Source organism: Talaromyces stipitatus, genomic scaffold (assembly GCF_000003125.1).
Source record: "Talaromyces stipitatus ATCC 10500 scf_1105507295511 genomic scaffold, whole genome shotgun sequence".
Lineage (NCBI taxonomy): Eukaryota > Fungi > Ascomycota > Eurotiomycetes > Eurotiales > Trichocomaceae > Talaromyces > Talaromyces stipitatus.
Genome location: NW_002990119.1, coordinates 826,527 through 845,628, shown reverse-complemented (window position 1 = coordinate 845,628; position 19,102 = coordinate 826,527). Strand labels below are relative to the sequence as shown.

General features: G+C 44.8%; 6 protein-coding genes across 6 annotated transcripts, besides 3 other annotated features; 2 read left to right on the top strand and 4 right to left on the bottom strand.

The window, feature by feature from the left end:
- Nucleotides 1-581: 581 nt before the first annotated feature.
- Nucleotides 582-611: a microsatellite.
- A 2,610-nt stretch (nucleotides 612-3,221) lies between these two features.
- Nucleotides 3,222-3,251: a microsatellite.
- A 4,322-nt stretch (nucleotides 3,252-7,573) lies between these two features.
- Nucleotides 7,574-7,595: a microsatellite.
- Nucleotides 7,596-10,195: 2,600 nt separating this feature from the next.
- Nucleotides 10,196-10,838, bottom strand: TSTA_100140 (uncharacterized protein). The gene is made up of 3 exons (XM_002485961.1): nucleotides 10,713-10,838; nucleotides 10,582-10,652; nucleotides 10,196-10,495 (listed from the first exon to the last, which is right to left on the bottom strand). The coding sequence occupies exons 1-3, from the start codon at nucleotides 10,755-10,757 to the stop codon at nucleotides 10,378-10,380; spliced, it is 234 nt and encodes a 77-aa protein (XP_002486006.1). The 5' UTR covers nucleotides 10,758-10,838; the 3' UTR covers nucleotides 10,196-10,377.
- Nucleotides 10,839-11,103: 265 nt separating this feature from the next.
- On the bottom strand, nucleotides 11,104-12,735 carry TSTA_100130 (mitochondrial carrier protein (Rim2), putative; the record flags this gene model as incomplete). Its single annotated transcript, XM_002485960.1, has 3 exons — nucleotides 11,104-11,510; nucleotides 11,563-12,513; nucleotides 12,572-12,735. The coding sequence occupies 3 exons, from the start codon at nucleotides 12,733-12,735 to the stop codon at nucleotides 11,471-11,473; spliced, it is 1,155 nt and encodes a 384-aa protein (XP_002486005.1). The 3' UTR covers nucleotides 11,104-11,470.
- Nucleotides 12,736-13,242: 507 nt separating this feature from the next.
- Nucleotides 13,243-14,275, bottom strand: TSTA_100120 (60S ribosomal protein L21). Its single transcript, XM_002485959.1, has 4 exons — nucleotides 14,187-14,275; nucleotides 14,013-14,080; nucleotides 13,898-13,945; nucleotides 13,243-13,798 (listed from the first exon to the last, which is right to left on the bottom strand). Exons 1-4 carry the CDS (start codon nucleotides 14,220-14,222, stop codon nucleotides 13,468-13,470), a joined length of 483 nt encoding a protein of 160 aa, XP_002486004.1. The 5' UTR covers nucleotides 14,223-14,275; the 3' UTR covers nucleotides 13,243-13,467.
- Nucleotides 14,276-14,501: 226 nt separating this feature from the next.
- TSTA_100110 (40S ribosomal protein S9) lies at nucleotides 14,502-16,111 on the top strand. Its single transcript, XM_002485958.1, has 6 exons — nucleotides 14,502-14,544; nucleotides 14,610-14,647; nucleotides 14,713-14,731; nucleotides 14,810-14,908; nucleotides 14,959-15,192; nucleotides 15,246-16,111. Exons 1-6 carry the CDS (start codon nucleotides 14,531-14,533, stop codon nucleotides 15,418-15,420), a joined length of 579 nt encoding a protein of 192 aa, XP_002486003.1. The 5' UTR covers nucleotides 14,502-14,530; the 3' UTR covers nucleotides 15,421-16,111.
- Nucleotides 15,249-16,806, bottom strand: TSTA_100100 (uncharacterized protein). The gene is made up of 3 exons (XM_002485957.1): nucleotides 16,440-16,806; nucleotides 16,162-16,381; nucleotides 15,249-16,111 (listed from the first exon to the last, which is right to left on the bottom strand). The coding sequence occupies exons 1-3, from the start codon at nucleotides 16,668-16,670 to the stop codon at nucleotides 15,666-15,668; spliced, it is 897 nt and encodes a 298-aa protein (XP_002486002.1). The 5' UTR covers nucleotides 16,671-16,806; the 3' UTR covers nucleotides 15,249-15,665.
- Nucleotides 16,807-16,931: 125 nt separating this feature from the next.
- Nucleotides 16,932-18,560, top strand: TSTA_100090 (uncharacterized protein). Its single transcript, XM_002485956.1, has 2 exons — nucleotides 16,932-17,192; nucleotides 17,250-18,560. The coding sequence occupies exons 1-2, from the start codon at nucleotides 17,062-17,064 to the stop codon at nucleotides 18,340-18,342; spliced, it is 1,224 nt and encodes a 407-aa protein (XP_002486001.1). The 5' UTR covers nucleotides 16,932-17,061; the 3' UTR covers nucleotides 18,343-18,560.
- Nucleotides 18,561-19,102: the final 542 nt, after the last annotated feature.

Below are 19,102 nucleotides of genomic sequence, written 5' to 3'. Positions count from 1 at the left end.
TTGGATAGGTTTTGGGCGTCATGAATGCAGTCTAATGGTTGACGCCTTGACTGATGGCATCTTCCATCGGCTGAGGTTTGTGGCGTTCTTGTGCAGCGTGCGCGCCAAGATCATCGATAAGTATTTCGCCTTCGTACATTGCGGGATCAGACATGATACAAGCTCCAATATTCTGCAGGTCGGCCGCTTGAGTTTCCGTCGGCTGATTCTGACCATCTGTGATGGGACCGTTATCGGATCTGGATGTAGAATTAGCATCAGCACCTGGAAACCAAATATCGCAGAATACGAGGGGGAAAAAAAGAAACACATGAGTCATTTCCATGACAGAGAACTGTGAAGAACAAGAAAAATCGGACAGTCAGACTGAAGGAGAGACTGACTGGCCCCATATATAGCAGTCGGTGCTAGTATCTTCTGTTGCCGGCATTTTGAAGAACAAGACTTCAAGTATCCACGAGTCAACAAGAAACCAGACTACTTGTGCTTAAATTGTATGTCAAAATACTGTTATGGTGAGTGAATATAGCAAGTAGTGCTCGAGAAACGTAAAGTCAGGCGAAGTAAGTGATTCGTGTATAAGAGAGAGAGAGAGAGAGAGAGAGAGAGAGCTCTTATATTAAACCCTGGGAAACCTCAGAATTTATCTATGGATTATTTACTGTTTTTGGTTCTGTCCTTTCAGATCGAATAATGTTGAAGATCAATGATTACTACATTGGGAGTTACAGGAAAAAGCAACGAGATGGCCCGGGCAGACACTTACAAACATGGAACGACAGTTGACAGCACGAACTGAGAGTTACCAGCATACAACGAGAATATTTTGCCTGAGAAGGCCAGTCCAATGAAAAATTTTATAGTTTGTCCAAAGTATCTACCCAGGCGTAGTTACCTAGGTATGAATAGGCAATGCAATATCAGAAGACTGACGGGACTGAGGCATCTTGAAATTTCTATATTGACTAAGCCAAGAACAACGCATTACCGTTTATTTGTTACCATTCAACGAAGCATCATTGTGTGGCTTGACCACTACTCTAGCCTCACGACTTTCGGGTGTTTGAGATTGGCGCATTTACTGGCAGTCGGACATGGCCTACAAAAACCACGTAAATTACCAACACCTTAATGGGCTCCGTTTTTGGTCGAACGGTATGCATTGTAAGTCATGGCTATTCTAGAGAAGTCTCGGAGTTTGGCAGCCTTGCTTGATTACTTATGGCAATTACAGTGCAATTCCAGTGTTGATGGCGTGGCTATGGTTCGTTAAAAGCGTCACGATCACGCTCTCTCCAGGTCTGAATCTGGGAATTTACCATTGGTCATTCCATAAGAACTTATTTCCTTTCGTTTATTACAAGATACATCAAGATTAGAACTGAGAGTCAGCCATAAGCATACTGCTAGCCGAAATGATTACACGTACACTCTGGGACTGTAAGAATGAACTTATACATGATTAAATGAGACATTACACTGCATTTGTACGAGTCAAAGACTGAACTATGCGAGTGGTAGTTTCATCATGCTAGCACTAGTTTACATCTATCCTTGATCGAACGACGTCAGGCACTAGGTAAAGTCAAGGATCAGTTACCTGGGCCCGAAATACGGTGTAAATCCACCCTTTTGGAGCGCGCACCCTGCTCGAATATTGTATGGCGTACACGTACACGGTATCATCAATTCAAAACGACAAACCCCGTACTGTGATCCTGACGAGGACCCACGACTGGCGGTTGTGGCTTCCAAGGTTGTCAAGCGTGACTGTGACAGCCTTGTGCTACGTGTATGTGTATATACAGTTTAGGGCACGCCAAAGATTATTATTTAATCATGATTAATTCTCGCGTCGTAAAGAAAAATCCCAAGTCCTGCAATCCTGTTAACTAATATATTTCTTATATAATAGTAATAGAAGCGCTATCATTGGTTAGACCAATTGGTACTCATAATTTGTGATGCTATGTAACGTCTAAATCAGCGTATTTATATCTATTTAATAGCTATCTAACACAATGATAACGGTAGATCTATGCTAAATATAGGACTTATTAATCACTTTGCATGACTATAACTCCTAAATCAATATCATCTTCCAAGACCCCTTCCTGAATTTGCTCTATAGCTTCAAGCCAACACTTGTTATCTTGAGGAAAGATTTTAATACTGCTAGCATCTTAATAGTCACTGGATGAAGGGCATATCGGCGTAAACCTAGGAGATCGCGGCTACGAGAAAAAAAATAAGACGCTCTACACTGACCTCTCATGCAGGGATAGAGAGATATTGACAAGCAATCTTAGCCATTCGTGGATATTTAAATCAATTTGTCCCCCACCATGCTATGAGCTATTTAATGTCCTGTTCTGTGGTCATATTATGATGAGGCCATAGAAGATGTCATATGTGCTCTAGCTAAGTGGTGAGGTCGAGGGTTGATATCAACACCTCGCCTAGAACGGGCTAGTCCCACTATGGCACCCAGGCAGGCGTCTACGTGAACTAGGTGATATCCTGTCATATTATTAGGTACAGGCTCTTGAATTGGAGGGGAATCGGGCTAGTCATTTATCTTATTAATTTCAGAAGTTACAAAGGTCAAATAGTGCCTTCTTTGTATTTCCCTGAGCATGCGTTGTTGATTTAATTTAACTTATAGAGCATGGGTGCGGCCTACAAAATGAATTGTAGGCATTAAAGATGAAGAGGTGGAGTTCTGGCAATTGGAAGGAAAAGTAGAATCTGGTCCGGGAAATAGCTTATTAAAATGAGCTCATAAATTATTAATCACATCAGCAGCATTGTCTCTGAGATAAATCTTCAAAAGCTCAGTCTTAACATGGGGATCTAGGACAGCAGCAGGGTATATAATAAGAGTCTTTAAAAGCGCAATCCATCGTATATCAACATTGTAATCATGGGCAACTGAGGCATATTTCAAGTATTTATCAGCTACTAAGGGAAGAGGTTTACGAAACTACGCCGAGAATGGACACGTGGGGAGTCCTGTCTCTCAGAGGGATAGGTTATTGCTTTTGGAGAAGATGATCATGATGACAAGAAGGAACGTTCAAGATATAATGTATAGGCTAAATGGGTTTTTGCAGCTGGTACAGCTTTTCCTTTCGAAAACGAGACCATGACCACAATGTATGTAATGGACAGTAAATAGCGTATTGGAGCCCTTTAGGCTCGATGCTTCCGCGTAATGAAGTTACTACTACTACTACTACTACTACTACTACCATTCATCATGAAACAGAGTGCAGAAGATAGGGGATATAGCAGTCACAGGAACCTTTCGGACAGTCGCGATGGCAGTGGTAGAAGCTGAAGCAAATATTCGCTCATTCCGAGAACGACCCCGCTGACGAAGCTGAGGGTCACATTAACTTGGAGGTTTTTCTCTCTACTACAAAGTATAGCATAGACACTAGGAAGAGAGGTAATAGATAAAATAGAAACCATCAATATGTATGTGGTGTCAGCTTGGATAGATCGGCTGCAGATAGGATGTGGACATGATGGAGAGAAAGCTATTAAAATTGCTAACAGAGCAGAAGGCATTCTAATCGCCACAAGCTTCACAAGACAACCACGCTGATAGAGATAGCTTAAGGAGGTACTAAGGCTTAACGGCCAAGGAAAATAGGAGAAAAAGAATCACTACGGCCCATGAAATCACAAACGGGAATAGCATCAAGCTTATAAAGGTGAGGAAAACACCAGCACTGCTGCACTGGGCTAAAGTAGCGTGAGTCTCCCATGCCTACTAAGCTAGTAGCTAGTTTTCTGAATGAACCTGGTAGTGTTGGTACGAATCAAAGTGGTGCTCATCAAGGCAAAAACACTGCGAGGAGATGGGAAACTGAATCAAAACCAACGCAGCGATTTTGGGACCACTTGCTGTAGATCTAGAAGGACTAAAATGCGCAAGGTGCGTGGTAATAGCATAGCAACCCTAGCCCTAACATACTCCCGACCTCTAGATGTCGGGACGGAAGACAGGACGATTCCTCCGAATTGCTTCTAGAATATTTTGTAGCAAGCTATCTCATTATAGCAGCACTGCCAAGATAGTAATACCGAGATAAATGGCAATATGCTCGCTCACCTCCTCGGTGACAAATCCTGCCGAAACCGTGCCAGCCTTATACAGCAGTCAATTTGTGTGCTTTCTGTTTCTGGATTAGTTGACAACATAATAGCCAGCTCGGTCACTATAACATGCATCTGAGCAATTTCCTTATTCAAGCACCAGTAACGTCAACCGTATATTTCGGATTCGAACCACTAGCACAACGCACACCATCACAGTGTGCAGCGGGACGGATATCTACTGTCAGAATTAGGGCGATCCAGCGACCCAGTGAACGAATAAAACCGCCCACCGATGGACCCTTAACTAAGGCAAAAGTTAGTTCATTAATTCTAAATCTGCTATCAGTTTTATTTCGGCTATCCGCCAGCTTGGATTGGCTACTTAGTAGTGACTATCAACTATCATTCGTAGCTACTACATACTTAGAAAGAGCGGTGTACGCACACGAGACGAGGATCGGCACTTGACGACTGGTCAGTTAAGCCGACAAGGCTGGGTTTTGGCCTGTTTCAAGAATACAATTTGGGCCAGGGCTGACTCTTTTTCAATCGCGGGCTGCGCAGGTTGGGGAATAATGGCATTGTTATCGTTGCGTTTGCAGTAAATAGAATGCAAGTGTTTAGAGTTCCCGACTCGCATGACATGGAACCGGGTCGTTATGAAGAAGTCATGTAGGGACCTCTTCTAGAAGCATTGAGTTTATGCAAGTCATGTTCTAGCATGCCGATCTATTCAAACTTTGTCGCGGCTGATCTCCAATTTTCCATTACCTAGGTAAGGTAGAAATGCGTTTAGACTAAGTCTATAGTCTGGTGGGCCTCTGCATAGCTGTATGATTTGCGTAAACGTGGCAAAAGTAATATATTCATCTATATTGAATGACTCCTGTCATGTAACCCGCTGTTAGGCACCTTAGAGCAATCAGATCCAAGACAAGAAAGCCGAGTAAAATAACAGTAAAACATGATAAGTGCAGTTCTCTGTCTATAGAAGAAATTTTGACTACCAGGTAGTGGGTGGACATCAAGCATAAACAAAAAGTCGGTAAAAGACTGCTCAGGCACATATTCCCTAGACCAATCGTCACATCCTATCCAATAAATATTCAAACCTAAGGCCAAGTCAGACACTAAAGTCACTAGCGATCCACCTTCCTTGGAAATATGATAATAGACGTACCCCTATTCAGACACTGACATGAACTTAGGACAAGGGTTGTACAACCCCTGTCCAAGACTAGTGTTGTTGGGCAGTGAACGAGTTCCATGGCTCGTCTCGAACGCTTTGCTGGATGTAATGTTCCAAAGGCTTATGATCGTCGGTCTCGGTGGGATACGGTGGCGGTGCTTCGGACTCGCCAGGCTGGAGGGCCCTCTGATGAGCGGTGTAATGCATATCAGAGCCGCTAAAAGCGATATCAACACTCTGGTGGTGGTAAGAAGCAGCCCAGCTTCCCAAATACTTCAAGTCGGACTGGGGATCTGGGCTGCTGTTGCCCTTGGTGCAGCAGAAGCTGGACCTGTGATTTGGTCAGCAATAGTATCGTGAAGCAAGACATATATTCAAATGAAGGTCGATGTGTCGGTCAACAGTATTGTCGGGGCCGGCATGTCTCAGGTGAAAGAGAAGAAAAAGATGACGGACCGATTCCACACATGACCTTCAGTCTGAGACTGATCCGACATTGCTTGGTTCATTGTATTTTGAGTACACTTGAAGTAGGTGTTCGAGTATGAACAAGTGATTGATGTGATAGAACTCGGAGGGATAGTATAAGTATGGAAGGTGTTGCTTATCGCACGAGTTCAAAGGAACTACAAAGGAAAAACACGTTCATGGTAGAGAAACGAAAGATGGAAAATGAAATACAAGCAGTCCTTCTTATAGTTTTACATGTACCTAGGTAGACGACAGCTCTCACAGATTGTTCATTGCCGCTTCATTGCATGAAGGCCAAGCACCCACTAAGCCAAAATTAGTTACTCCCATCAATCTATCTCCGCCGGTGAGGCTCTCTAGATTAAGTTCATTTACCAGTTATTACTTAGCCTGAAGGTAGGTCCACGACTCCACGGGAAGTTCAACCAGGGGAATGGTTTGCCTCTTTTGAGACACGGCGAACCAGAAATTGTACCTTATTGGTTGAGGACGTTTGAAGATTGACGGCTCTTTCTTCCATTATATGGTAGATTCTTTGCTAGCAACATTTGTCAAGTTTGATTAAATTCGAGATCAACGTCCAAGCCTTGCTTCCACCATCAAACCTTGGATCCTCTATATGTGGGTCCATACTTCCCTTATCTAAGCTTACATGGTGGGTCTCACACTGTTGATAAGGGTCCAGAGAGCTGGACTTATCGCGACCCAACAGCTCAGGTTCAATTATTTCGATTGATTTTCTGATTTCTACGCACTTGAAAGTGTTAGGCAGTCTAAAAATGCCTGTGGACTCAAAGCGGGTTCCTATAGCGGGTTCCTATAGCGCAAGATTCCCTCTAAATTGAACACCAAGTGCATGGATATCCATGGATACAATGAAGCTGTACAACCATAAACTTAGATGGGATTAGCATCGGCATATTTGTTAAAACAGATATTAGTACGCTGAAGTTATTTATTCCAACCCTGTCAGGTGGTCAGGACCCATCCTGTATATCAAAATATCTCTCTCATCTACCGAGGTAAACATGGTATGACGACTGTAAATGTAAGGGCAGTAAAAATTCGAGGAGTTTCACTTAGCCGGCCATTCTTGCTTATTAGCAGGGGCCTGGCTTGCTAGTTGACTAACGACATCGACTAGTGACTGGCTGGGAAGTGCTAATTTGGAGCTAAATATGGTATAATGAGGAAGATACACTATTGCCCCGGTCATTATACATATGTTGCCCCTAATGCACGAATCGCTTCAATGGGTGTGGTTGCTGCCATGGACAAATCCTTAACCATTGAGAAGGGTACCCCGCTTCGCCACGTTCTCGTATTGATCTCCAGATTGCACTAACCACTTAAGACATCATTCCATCAATACCCATGATCAATATAGTATGGCGTACAGCATCCAATGAGCAGCTAACGCTTGATTCATTTGATCAAAATGTGATGGTTTACTGCTTCCCAGTATTTCCTCCATTATCCCTGCCAGAAAAAGTATTGCTAGCATAACCAGTTGAGCACTTAGAGCCGCTCCTATATACAGGCGTCGTGTCGAGGTCAGATTCCTTGTGGGTCCAGATCAAGCGTGAGAGGAATATCACTAACGATTTGGGGTAATGGTAAGACTGGGAGTTGGTTTTGTAGCTGACTGCATGACTGCCAGTATCATGAAAGTAGCTCTCTCTCAAGGCTGGGATTGGTTAGCAGATTCATAGGTATGGATAAGCTGCTCAGGAAGAGGAATATCCCATCATTTGCTAACCTGTTTGCAAGTGCTAGGGATACTGTCAGAGTTATTGTTAGTCATCTTTGATTGATTGATTGATTGATTTGCGTTTCTTGAGTAAGTAGTTATGTTATGTGTCCAATATGGTAATCAGAGCGTGGGCCGGTTGGAGAGGACGAAAGGGAGGACGGTGAAAGTGTTTGAAGAAGAAGAAAGAGAAGAGTGTGGAACCTGTACCCAGTAGATTCATATAGTCTTTAGACCTAAGAAACAAGTCTCGGGCAATTTGTCTGGGAGATTTAGCAGGATACATCCATGGATACCTGTATTTATCCAACTTGAGCGGCTTTCCCCGTGAATGAACTACAGTATCTAGTACTTAGGGTTGTTCCGGACATATGCGTTTCGTGTTGAACCGTATTCGAACTCTGAAATCGCGAATTCCCAGATCATGGTCAGAGTCCACGGGTGTATATCGTACTGCAATAGAGTTAGACTTACAAGGAGTTTTTTCTTCTGCATCATGTATGTTGGATTCAATGTTTCATTAGTCACTTCTCACCTAGGAGCAATAATAAAAGATCATGTAAAGAGATTGTACCCCCTTTTCCATTCTCACCAGCTTGAGATGACCATTAATACCTGCGCTGTGGTAGTGAACGTGGAGCTCCTTTAACAGATCTCAGCACCAACAGCCTACATTAATTATATCGAAGTAAGCCTCATGTCCGGCCACTCTCAAAAATATGATACTCGTTTCTTTGTGGTTTTCAGGCTTCTACCGAAGGATATTAGAGTCAATATCAGAAGCCTCAGCGCATATAGTCATGAGTCGAGATTATCGCTAACTCAATTTTCTTCACGCAATCCTAAAAGTCAGGTCAATATACGCTATAAAGCGAGATAGAGGCGTGTACTCACAGCTCGAACATTTTGCGAGTACTGGAGTCCTCGCGTGTTAGTAATAGTGCAAGGGGGTCTACAGATAGGTAAATTTACTAACTCTCTTGGTATCCTAGCGTAGCACAATGACTACAAGTGACATATTTTGAGATACAGATTATTGCTTCCGCAAGGGTTACTCGATATCTCAATCATTTAGCTCTCATGGTAAGTATCATGGGCTCTATGGGCATCGGCGTCGGCGTCGGCCCCAATATGTGTCCATCAGCGCCAATGGGCTTCGACTCATTTTTGGCCAGATTCAAGCCTCTCCCTGAGGATGTGCTAACCACTCCTCGTTGTATGCATTTCCAGCTAATACGCCGGGACCTCGCTGCCTATTGCTCACGGCTTACCGAATCGAGAACCTCTTCCATATCCGTTTCGTGACTCTGTTGCAAAATATCCATGGAAATTTTTCCTTGAAGGACGAACCTAACCAAAAGTATATAAAATTCTGGCCTGGAATCTACATCGATCCTGTCGCATGGTGGTCTCCATCATGGGTCGAGAGACACCGGTTTGAACGAGCACTCTGGAAACTATTCATTCACTGGAATATTCAGATAATTCACAATGATCTATTCATGGATCAACCCAACTTTTATGAATACTGTGACTTGATAAGGGCATAAACTGGAAGCTTGGACCTGATCATTGGTTAGATTAAAATGCAGAGATAAATTACATACCATCTGCACTTCATGAGTTTTTGGGCTGGACACCTTTCACCTTTCGTATGCGGCTTTCAAACGAGGCCCGCAAGTTCTATGTTCTATATCAAGAAGTCTTTTTCCACATTTGCGCCGGTTCTCAAAGAGACTGTACACTAGAAATTCGAGGAACCGAAATCAAAGCCCTCCGGGGATACGATGGCTAGACAATGGCAGCAACATTTCTCGGGCATTCATACCAGGAACTCTCTACATAGGTATTTATATTGGGGAATGTGAGAAGATGATGATCCTTCCAGAGAATACCAAATTGATAATCCTGTTCGCTACGCTTAGATCACATTCGCCCCTGTATTTGGGACGGTCAGCGGCAATTACACCTTGGACTAGAAGACACTACACCTCACCTCCTCTTCCGCACCCAAGACTTCCAAAAGACTCTGAAAATATCTCGCTATTTATAATATGTGCGAGATGGCAGAATTTGTTTCTTACGGAGCTTATGGGATTACCGGGATATCAATGGCGTGCTGTAGAGGGAGACTTGGAAGAGCGCGTAATGAGCTGGTACGACACAATAGTCACTTATGTCCCTCTCATTTACAAGCCTAACATGAGTTGGTATGGGCATCGGGGGAGTCATTTGGCATCTAATAAAAAAGCGTTACTTATTCATTCTAAACACTGGTAAACTCTTGGAGAGCCCCTTGCTAAACTTTCTAATATTCCAAACTAAATAGCGATACATTGTTACATGTTTGGCTCTACTTGATACTGGATCTGTTAGATGGTAACAATGAAATATTTTCACCAAGAAGCATGCTAAACAGAACACGTGGGCCGCCATGACTAGCATTATAGGGGCACAATTTCCTAGTCAGGCGCATCTAAACCCCTGAACCGACTTGGGAATAACTCAAAATGTTTGTAGAAACATGGCTCGTTGGTACATTCTTGCAAGCAGAAGGCTTTACTGCTGCCAAGGGGCAGTTTCTAGCTGGTACTTTAAAGTCAGCCTTGACCGGTCGGCACATACTGTAATCCGAGCTGATTCGGGCACCTCGGTATCATCTGGAATAAAGCATTACGATCATGTCAATAAGACTCGAATTCCATTTCAAAGTTCACTAAGCAATGAGCCACAACTATCACCATTCACCATGCGCAATCCCATACAAGTGGTATCCCCTATTCCGCACAAACCATCCTCCACCAGAAGACTCATTCAAGAACTCTCATATCCTCCAATACCACATTTCATGTTGAACAATTTATTTCTTTCCACTGCTGCCACCATTTCCGCCACTAGGAGCAGTGTAACTGGAATAGCCGTTACCGCTATTGTAGTAGGTGCTACCATTGGGGTTGCTGTAGTAATACGAGCCATCCCTATATACAATAGTCCACACATGTCAGTTTCTTCAGTCTCCAATATCTCATCCCCATGATGCAGGTAGGCAGGTATAAATACTGACGAGTTAGAGTAGTGGTAAGAATTGGAGTTTGCTGCCCCGCTGCCGTAGTCGCGAGAGCAGTAGTGGTTGCCCTGTTGATTTATGGTTAGCAAAGCTGTAAGCTTTATCAGTGAATGTGGGGTAGTTTTTACCTGGCTGTTGGTGCCGGAGCTCTTATAGGAGTAGTTGTCAGGCATCTTGATAGATTGGTTCTGGGAACGTTGTTTGCGTTTTGATAGATGTGAGATGAGATGTAAGATGCAGAGGATGAGTGAGATGGATGAAGAAAGGAAAGAAGTAAAGGAGGAAGCGGGGGAGATAAGTATATATAGAAAAAGCTCGGCGTTAGCCTGAAGCTATTTCTTTGTACCTCCCAGAAACGGCAATTTTTGGCTGGCATTCCCGTAAAATATTTTTTTGCAAACATCATGATTCATAAATATCATGAGGTAGGACACCGCCCGTTCTAATTGGTTCATTGCTTCCAATACTCCCCAGAGTCAAAACACTGGCTGCAGAGGAATATTTACCAAGAAATAAGTCAAGATTCTATAAAAATGTATTTAGCTGTAGCTGAGTTTCATAAATACATACATTCACCCGGACCAAGTCATCCCTCTGTAAGCGGAATATCCGAAGGGAAAAACACCAACACCATATCTTACAAACACGGACAGCCGCCCCAATGCATTATTCCTCTAGTGGAGATGAATTGAGCAGTCCCGTATAGCGCCAGCAGTAATGCAAAATTGCGAAATCTCTGGTAGAAACTGGAAACTCTAAAGTGTAGACCCAGGTCAACCAATAGGAGACCCCATCCCTGCTAAGGAGAGGGAGAAGGAAATATAGATTAATATAATACAAGCTGAAGAAGTACTGCGAATCAAGCCAAATGTCGTAGAATTGACTCTTAAGAAGTAGTTCCGAAAAGACGTAGAATGACCTCGTACCTATAAACACGTTAGCACTGAAATCGTAAAAATATGAAGCTGGGTAACTTGCATTCCAAACATGATGGCTGCCGACGGCACCACACGCAACAAGTGCGGTGTCAAGCCACCATATAGACCCGCGAGACCCTCCTCCTTGGCGACAACCTTGAAACATTGGATTAGGCCAGTATATTTGACCTGCACTTTCCCACCTGCCACCGGAACAACAGGAGCTTGTCGCAATCGTGTCCGCACAACTTCATGAGGATATGTAGCAACTGCGGCAAATAGTTTTGCTGCGCCCGCAGCTGCGATACGACCACCCCAGAGTTCAACGTCATCCCAGGTTGTATGGACATGTTTGGGGTCGGCGAGCTTTGCAGCCTCACGTCTAGCCAGGTATAACTTCATTTGCTCATACAGAACCCATTGCGTCGCACTCTCGGCCACACCGAGATATGACGCAGACAGACCCTTGTATAAACCGCGAATTCCTTCATGTCTGACTGTCTGTTTGATACAATCCCAACTATTCTTATACTGCCTGCCACCCTTGCCGCTTTCAGCGTTCGACTTGTCCAATTGTAAACGAGTCTTAATGAGCCAGATCGGGTTTGTTGCCGTTCCTGTAGCTATTCCAGCGATAGCAGCAGCTCCCAGATGAATATTCCATGGAGTAGTCATTGAATCGTGATAGCCAAAATAATTGCTGAGAATGCGTTTGCCGTTTCCGTAAACATAGAAATTGATAGCACGTGCTGGGACGACACCGACAAGGTTTGGTCCTAGGCCTTTGAACAGAGCTCGAGGACCTTCATGAGAATATATAGAGTGGAGGATTTGAAACGTTTCTTTAAAATGTACAAGTGCGCTGCGAGGGAGGGAAATAAAAAGCGGAGCTGGGCGAACAGGATGTGAAGCGCGTAACGCTTGTAGTTGACTTTGATAAAAGTCAGATTGTAATCTGGTTTTGAGGACGTCGAGGGGACTCGTCAATGTAGCGGCTGTCATTCCACCGACTCTAGAGAACAGTATGTGTTAGTCAAGGCAACAAAAGGGAGTACGGGCGCTCAACATACCCTCCTGCAATAAAATGTGCGAGAGGTTTCGCTTTCAGTGTATCGTCTTTCTGTGGTATGGCGACTCCCATCTCTCTGGATTCTGTTGCTTCTTCTCCTAGATGAACCTTATTAGGCAGATGCGCCTGCGCAGAGCTGCCATGAGAAGTGGTTGAAAAGGTCATACCCAGTGGGTAGACCTGTTGTGAAGTATGGTAGGTTTTGGTATTAAGGACTTGATGTCCGTGGAGAAATATTATCAAGTCTTGATCATTGAATGGAATAAAGAAGCTTGTACGAAAAGAATAAAAGCAAAGACGTAGAAGAGTGAACAAGTAAGATGCTGGGACCAACTCCCGAGAACTTTTTTAGACGGAGACATCGGCCCCGGAAAGAGATCGGCCAATCAGATCGATCATCGCGTCCTTATGATTTTCTGGAAAAGAAGCCTTGCTATGGGCATCCTTAGATTTGATAGAGAATTCAGCACAATTTATCTTTTTACGGTTCTTCATCCGTGGATACAAAAGCTCTTTTATCAGAATTCGAGTCAACAACATCTTCCAAGGTACTCTGCTGAAGCGTCGATGTACGTTTACGACCCAGTCCACGAGAAGACTGGATCGACTTCGATAATGTCTCGAGACATTCTTAGAACATGTACCGTGAAACGTTCAACCAGCGGAATAATAGAGAAAATGAACTTGAAATTTTGGTATTATTCTTTTTTCTCATTGAGGAATTCTATGCACAGACAATCATAGTGCAACAAGGTTCCCCGAACCATTTTGCTCATCATGCAATTCCACCATTCTGGCAGATACAAAACATAAAGAAAAAGAACAAAACACCCCGTTAAGTGATATTTTTTCCCACTAGAGAAACCTCAAACTAATCCCGCAAATGTTATAAATAAGTTAAATGTGGGTGTCGTAAGGAATAGGAGTGATCGTCTCGGGGAAGTTGTCGGAAGAGTCAACGACGTGGGCTGAACGGGGCTGAACGGCTTGTCTCTTCAAGTGCAAGTGAATGCCTTGCTCCTTGGCCTGGCGCTTCTTGATGGCATTCTCCTTGACACGGTTGATGAATTCCTCCCGGGAGCGGGAGTGGGAAACGTGCTCGATGCGGACGTTGAGGCGCTTCTCGAGGTAGCGGTTGCCGACACGCTTGTAGACGATGACGCCGACGGCGGAACGGGTCACGTTGTAGACGACACCGGTCTTGCCATGGTAGTACTTGTAGGGCAAACTGCAAGCCAGAATTCAGTATACGGTCCTTCTCATATATCGATGTGTTTTCACGAGCACAAAAGAAAGTTGTGTATGCGAAAATAGGATAATCACTGACCCCTTCTGAACGGCACCGTTGCACTTGATGTCGACGATATCACCGACCCTGTATTTCCGTCGTCAGAATTCCTGTTCGTAGTTGTATATTATTTCTCGAGCTCGATCGTCCATACCGGTATTCCTTCAAATAGGTGGAAAGAGGGATAGAACCCTTCTTCTTAAAGTCGCGAGAAAAGGCATACTATTCGCAAAACACACATTCGTCAGCTCATTATTCCTCACATAACCTCCAACTTCCCAATTCGTCGTCTCGTAATTGCGTTTCTGATAATCAAAGATTGACATACCCGAGTACCGGCGCGCAAACCGTGAGAGTGACCCATCTCGGCGGTGTTGTCGTGTGTGCTGGGATGGTGGTTGAAGTTGTCGTCGACTTGAACACAGTAGAGTGCCTCCGCTACGCAAACTTTCAATGATGAGACATCGCTTCCCGTCTTAGTGCGCGCACTAGGCGGTGTTGGGGAACCTGTTAGGGCATACCCTACTACCACCAATCATGACGCTCTCGCTTCGCTTAGTGGGTCCATTCCTGGTCCTCCACTTCCATCTAAAAGAAAACCGCCAACTCCGTTTTATTGAAGTTACAAGATTCCGACTTCATCGCGACAACCGGGAGTACACCACAGCAGCCATGGCACCAGCCCCGTGAGTATAGATTCGTGTATGCGATTACAGGATATCAATTCTGATTATGATGTTTCGTTTTCCAGGCGTTCCTACTCCAAGACCTACAAGGTCCCTCGTCGACGTGAGTACCTACAATCATTAAAACTCCAAAATCAAATTTGAAGCACAAATACTGACGTCTTTTAGCATATGAATCGGCTCGTCTGTCAGTACCTCCCGGCCACTAAGTAGAAGCGTGCTTCTGCTTATGTCGTGTTGTCCATTCCTAACATATCCTCGATAGTGACTCCGAATTGAAGACTGTCGGCGAGTACGGTCTCCGTAACAAGCGTGAGGTCTGGCGTGTCCAGCTCACCCTTTCCAAGATTCGTCGTGCTGCTCGGTATGTCAAGATTCAGCGATCTGGTATAGTATCCAACTAATTGGTTTTAGTGAGCTCCTTACTCTCGATGAGAAGGACCCTAAGCGTCTCTTCGAAGGAAATGCCCTCATTCGTCGTCTCGTCCGTGTCGGTGTGCTCGATGAGTCCCGCATGAAGCTCGATTACGTCTTGGCCTTGAAGATTGAGGATTTCTTGGAGCGTCGTCTCCAGACCTGTGTCTACAAGCTCGGTCTCGCCAAGTCTATCCACCACGCCCGTGTCCTGATCCGCCAGCGTCACATCCGGTACATATTCTTTAACCAGAAAATGTGGCAGCAAATTACTAACAGATGTACAGTGTCGGAAAGCAGATCGTCAACGTCCCCTCCTACATGGTCCGTCTCGATTCCCAGAAGCACATCGACTTCGCTCTCACCTCTCCCCTCGGTGGCGGTCGCCCTGGTCGTGTCCGACGCAAGAAGGCCCGTGCCGCCGAGGGTGGTGACGGCGAGGAAGAGGAGGAGGAAGAGTAAAGGATTAGCAAATAACAATAAAAAGTCTTTTTATGGGATCTCTGAGTGTTTTCTATTGCATCAAGGGATAGCATGCTGTATGATCACGATTCAATATGAACTTGCTACGAACGTAGCTCCACTTTCAGAGATTCAATATGTGATTTGTAGATCATAGTACTTCACAAAGTTCTTCTCCATATCCTCAGAAACTCCTTGCGCCTGTCATGAGTCATAATAATACAATATCCACCAAAGAGAATGAATCAATTCTCAACATCAATCAACTTTTTCAATGTAGCCTCCGCAACCCGATACCATCGTCCCATTTCTTCCAGTCCGTCACTCTCTCCTTCGAGTTTTTTCCTCTCCGCTTCCCGCGCCTGGCCTATCGCTTCAGACTTTCGGCGCTCCAAGACGCTAAGCTCTCTCTCCATAGCCTCTGCCTCGCGCGTTTTTCGGGGTAAGGTATTCTGTAAAGAGGCCATTTGTCTATCTATAGCAGCCAATTCTGCTTCACGCTCGGCTAGTAGCTTTAACGTCGCCGGTAGCGACAGGTTCTGCGATGAGGAAGCGGAAGAGTTTCCTGTATCCGAGGCTGCTGCATACGCTGCTTGAGACTGTTTTAAAGAAGCAATTGTCTGCTCCAATTGGGCGATTTCTGCAGGTAGTTCTGATAATTTGGTCGTTTCGATTTGCGCGTTTTTATATCCTAGTCTCGAATTAGAACATTCAGCCAAAAGAGTGTGTTATAAGACTCACTCCTAGCCAATTCCCTCCCAGTCTTCTCCATCTCTTCCACCATAACCCTCACCTCCTCCTTGCGCTGTTGTAGCTGTTGCTTCACTTCTGCTAATGTCGTCTCCAATTCCACATTCTCATTATGACCGACAACCAGTGGCGGATCACCAACAATTCCGCGCAGAAATTTCTCTTTTGTGACTTGTTCTAGGTATGAGAAGCGGAGTTTGGAGAACAGTTCCTGCGTGATATACATGTCAGTTTCACATTCATAAACTTGAAAGTGAGAAGCAATGAACCTTATAATGTGTCAAATCAGCCTCCAATGAAGCTGGCGTCGGATTCTCATCAGAGACTATAGATGCGTCCGAAGCGCGTTTTGAAGGTGACCTGGGTATTCCGTCAACGTCTAATGAGGACGTTATCGGTTCACTTATTCGAAGGATTGCGAGTATATTCGATTCCGCATCTTGTCCGTTCTGGAGTTCTTGGATTTTTTGTAGAGCTTCGGCGGGGGATAGAGGCGCCATTGGGAGTGTCAATTGACTTGATGTCTTAGAATTCCTTTTCACAGCTATGAGATCAGATAGGAGCAGCTCGAATAGTATGTCTGTAGGCGAATGTGATCTTTAGAATCACGAAACGAATCGCAAAACTGCCTCGCATGTCTATCGCGAACGTGCTAGCAGAAAGTAAACAATACGGATTTCCTATCGCGGAGAGTTTGCATTGTTTGTTTCGAGGCGGATGGCAAATCGATCTCCGGTCAAGCTTGAAATTGATCTTACTTCGGACTCAACAACATCACATTATCTCAAATGCGCTGATATTTTGGTCAAGGACTGCTTTGATACAGTTCAATTACTTGTATGAGCATACTACTCATTTTCTATCCATGCATATTTTTCAATCACATTCACCATGCCACTCGGAGAGATGATCGATGACCCTACAAGCAACGACGATTATGTCGCACAGCTACTTGCTTCAGAGGCAAAGGACAAATCGCTGAAATATTCTGCACTTGGACTTAAGGCCTACCTTCCTCGTCGGTAGGTTCAAGTCATTCTGGCCTGTGAGGTTTCGTTTTGCTTATGATTTGTCTACAGACCGACCGACCGAGCTCCGAAGCCCAATACGCGCTTTCTTAAAAATATTCTTAGAGATACGGATACCCATAACGCGGCATTGAGGCGTAAGGAAGAAGAAGATGTGCGAGAACGCATGCGCAAATTGCGCGGGGAGCGGTCTCCCCCGTCACATCGAGATCGATGCAGTGACAAGGATAGGCGTTATCGGGATCGGTCACCTCATCGCAGAGACAAGGAGCGCTCGTCGAGGAGAGAACACGTAGATGCCTCTTCGGGTAGAGAACACAAGTCTCGATCCGAACGACATCGCCGACGGTACAAAGATGACGATGACAGCGAATCGGACCGGAATCGTCAATCTTCCTCGAGATCCCACCGACGTCGCGATGATGACCGACGCTCGAAAAGATCGCGACATAGATCTTCCAGACACCATCGGGACGATAGAAGCGAGTCTCCTCGCCGATCGTTGTCTCGATCTAGATCACCAGATTCCAGAAGGCGCCGAGATAGTTATAAGGATTACGAGCGGCGAGAAGAGCATTCTACTGGTGACAATAGTACGCTACCAAATGCGCGCAGAGATGCATACAGTTTGGGAAGTGAATCCGATCCACTAGACGATATCGTCGGCCCATTACCAGCTTCGGCACGTGAAAAAGCGTCAAGTATCTCTACCCGCGGAAGAGGATCCTATCGCCAAAACACAAGCACAATCGACTCACACTTTGCGCGCGACTACGATCCCAAACTCGATGTCGACATATCAGACAACGACGAAATATCTTCTTCGAAGCGATTACGTCGACGTCCCGTTGCCGGCCTCATGACCAAAGACGAAGATGAAGATTGGAATATGGCCTTGGAAGCACTCCGAGACCGAGCGAATTGGCGACAGAAAGGTGAAGAGCGTCTACGTGCCGCAGGATTTGATGAAAGTACCGTTCAACGTTGGAAAGAAGATCCGGCTTTCACGAATGGCGGCGGCGTGAAGGGTGATGAGGGACGGATCGAGGATGTGAAGTGGGCTAAGAAGGGTGAGGGGAGGGAGTGGGATCGAGGGAAGGTCTTGAATGAGCATGGGCATTACGACGTCAAGGCGGAGTGGTAGTCGGATGCTCCTCTGATGTATATTGTGCCTATCGTACATATTCTTTATTGATACATCAAAGAAGATCATCCGCCGCATGCCACCACCACCCCATGAATAACCGAGTCAGTAGCAATCTTAAATGATTCGGATCATATGTCGATCTCAGGTCCCGAAACATTTTCAGACTGTACATACACAAATGATAACCACATTCATCATCCTCTTGCTGTCCTGCGCAACCATCGAATATTAGATATAAAAGTGTCATTTTCCAGCCAAGCCCGAGCTCAGGTACACGCATAAGACTTACCAACTTGCAACCTATCAAACCAAGATAGATGTCAATCCAGCTCTTAGTCCAGGTACACGACATAGCCCTAACTCCTAGATTAATCGCCACGGTCCCAAAATAGAACCGATAATTGGATCTATTGATCTACCGCAAAAGCCGATGTCGTCGAAGAAAGACGGAGATTTGCCTGTGTTTATATTAGTTTTGTTATATTTTTCATGTATATTAGTGTATACTATAAGTAAACTGCGTAAGTAGAGTAGTAATCATGTAAGTATCAAGTCGCAACGTTTCTGACGGTTAAATCCCGAAACGCAGGGCGTATAAACATATTGAATCCTCACATGTCTCGTCCACTTAAATATCTGAATACCCATGAACTAACACCACCTTGGCCACGATGGTCCATCCATGCATATATGCATGACACTACAAAAGTGGATGTGACTGCGATCATCCATGAGAATGCAACCTGAGCTCTTCTCC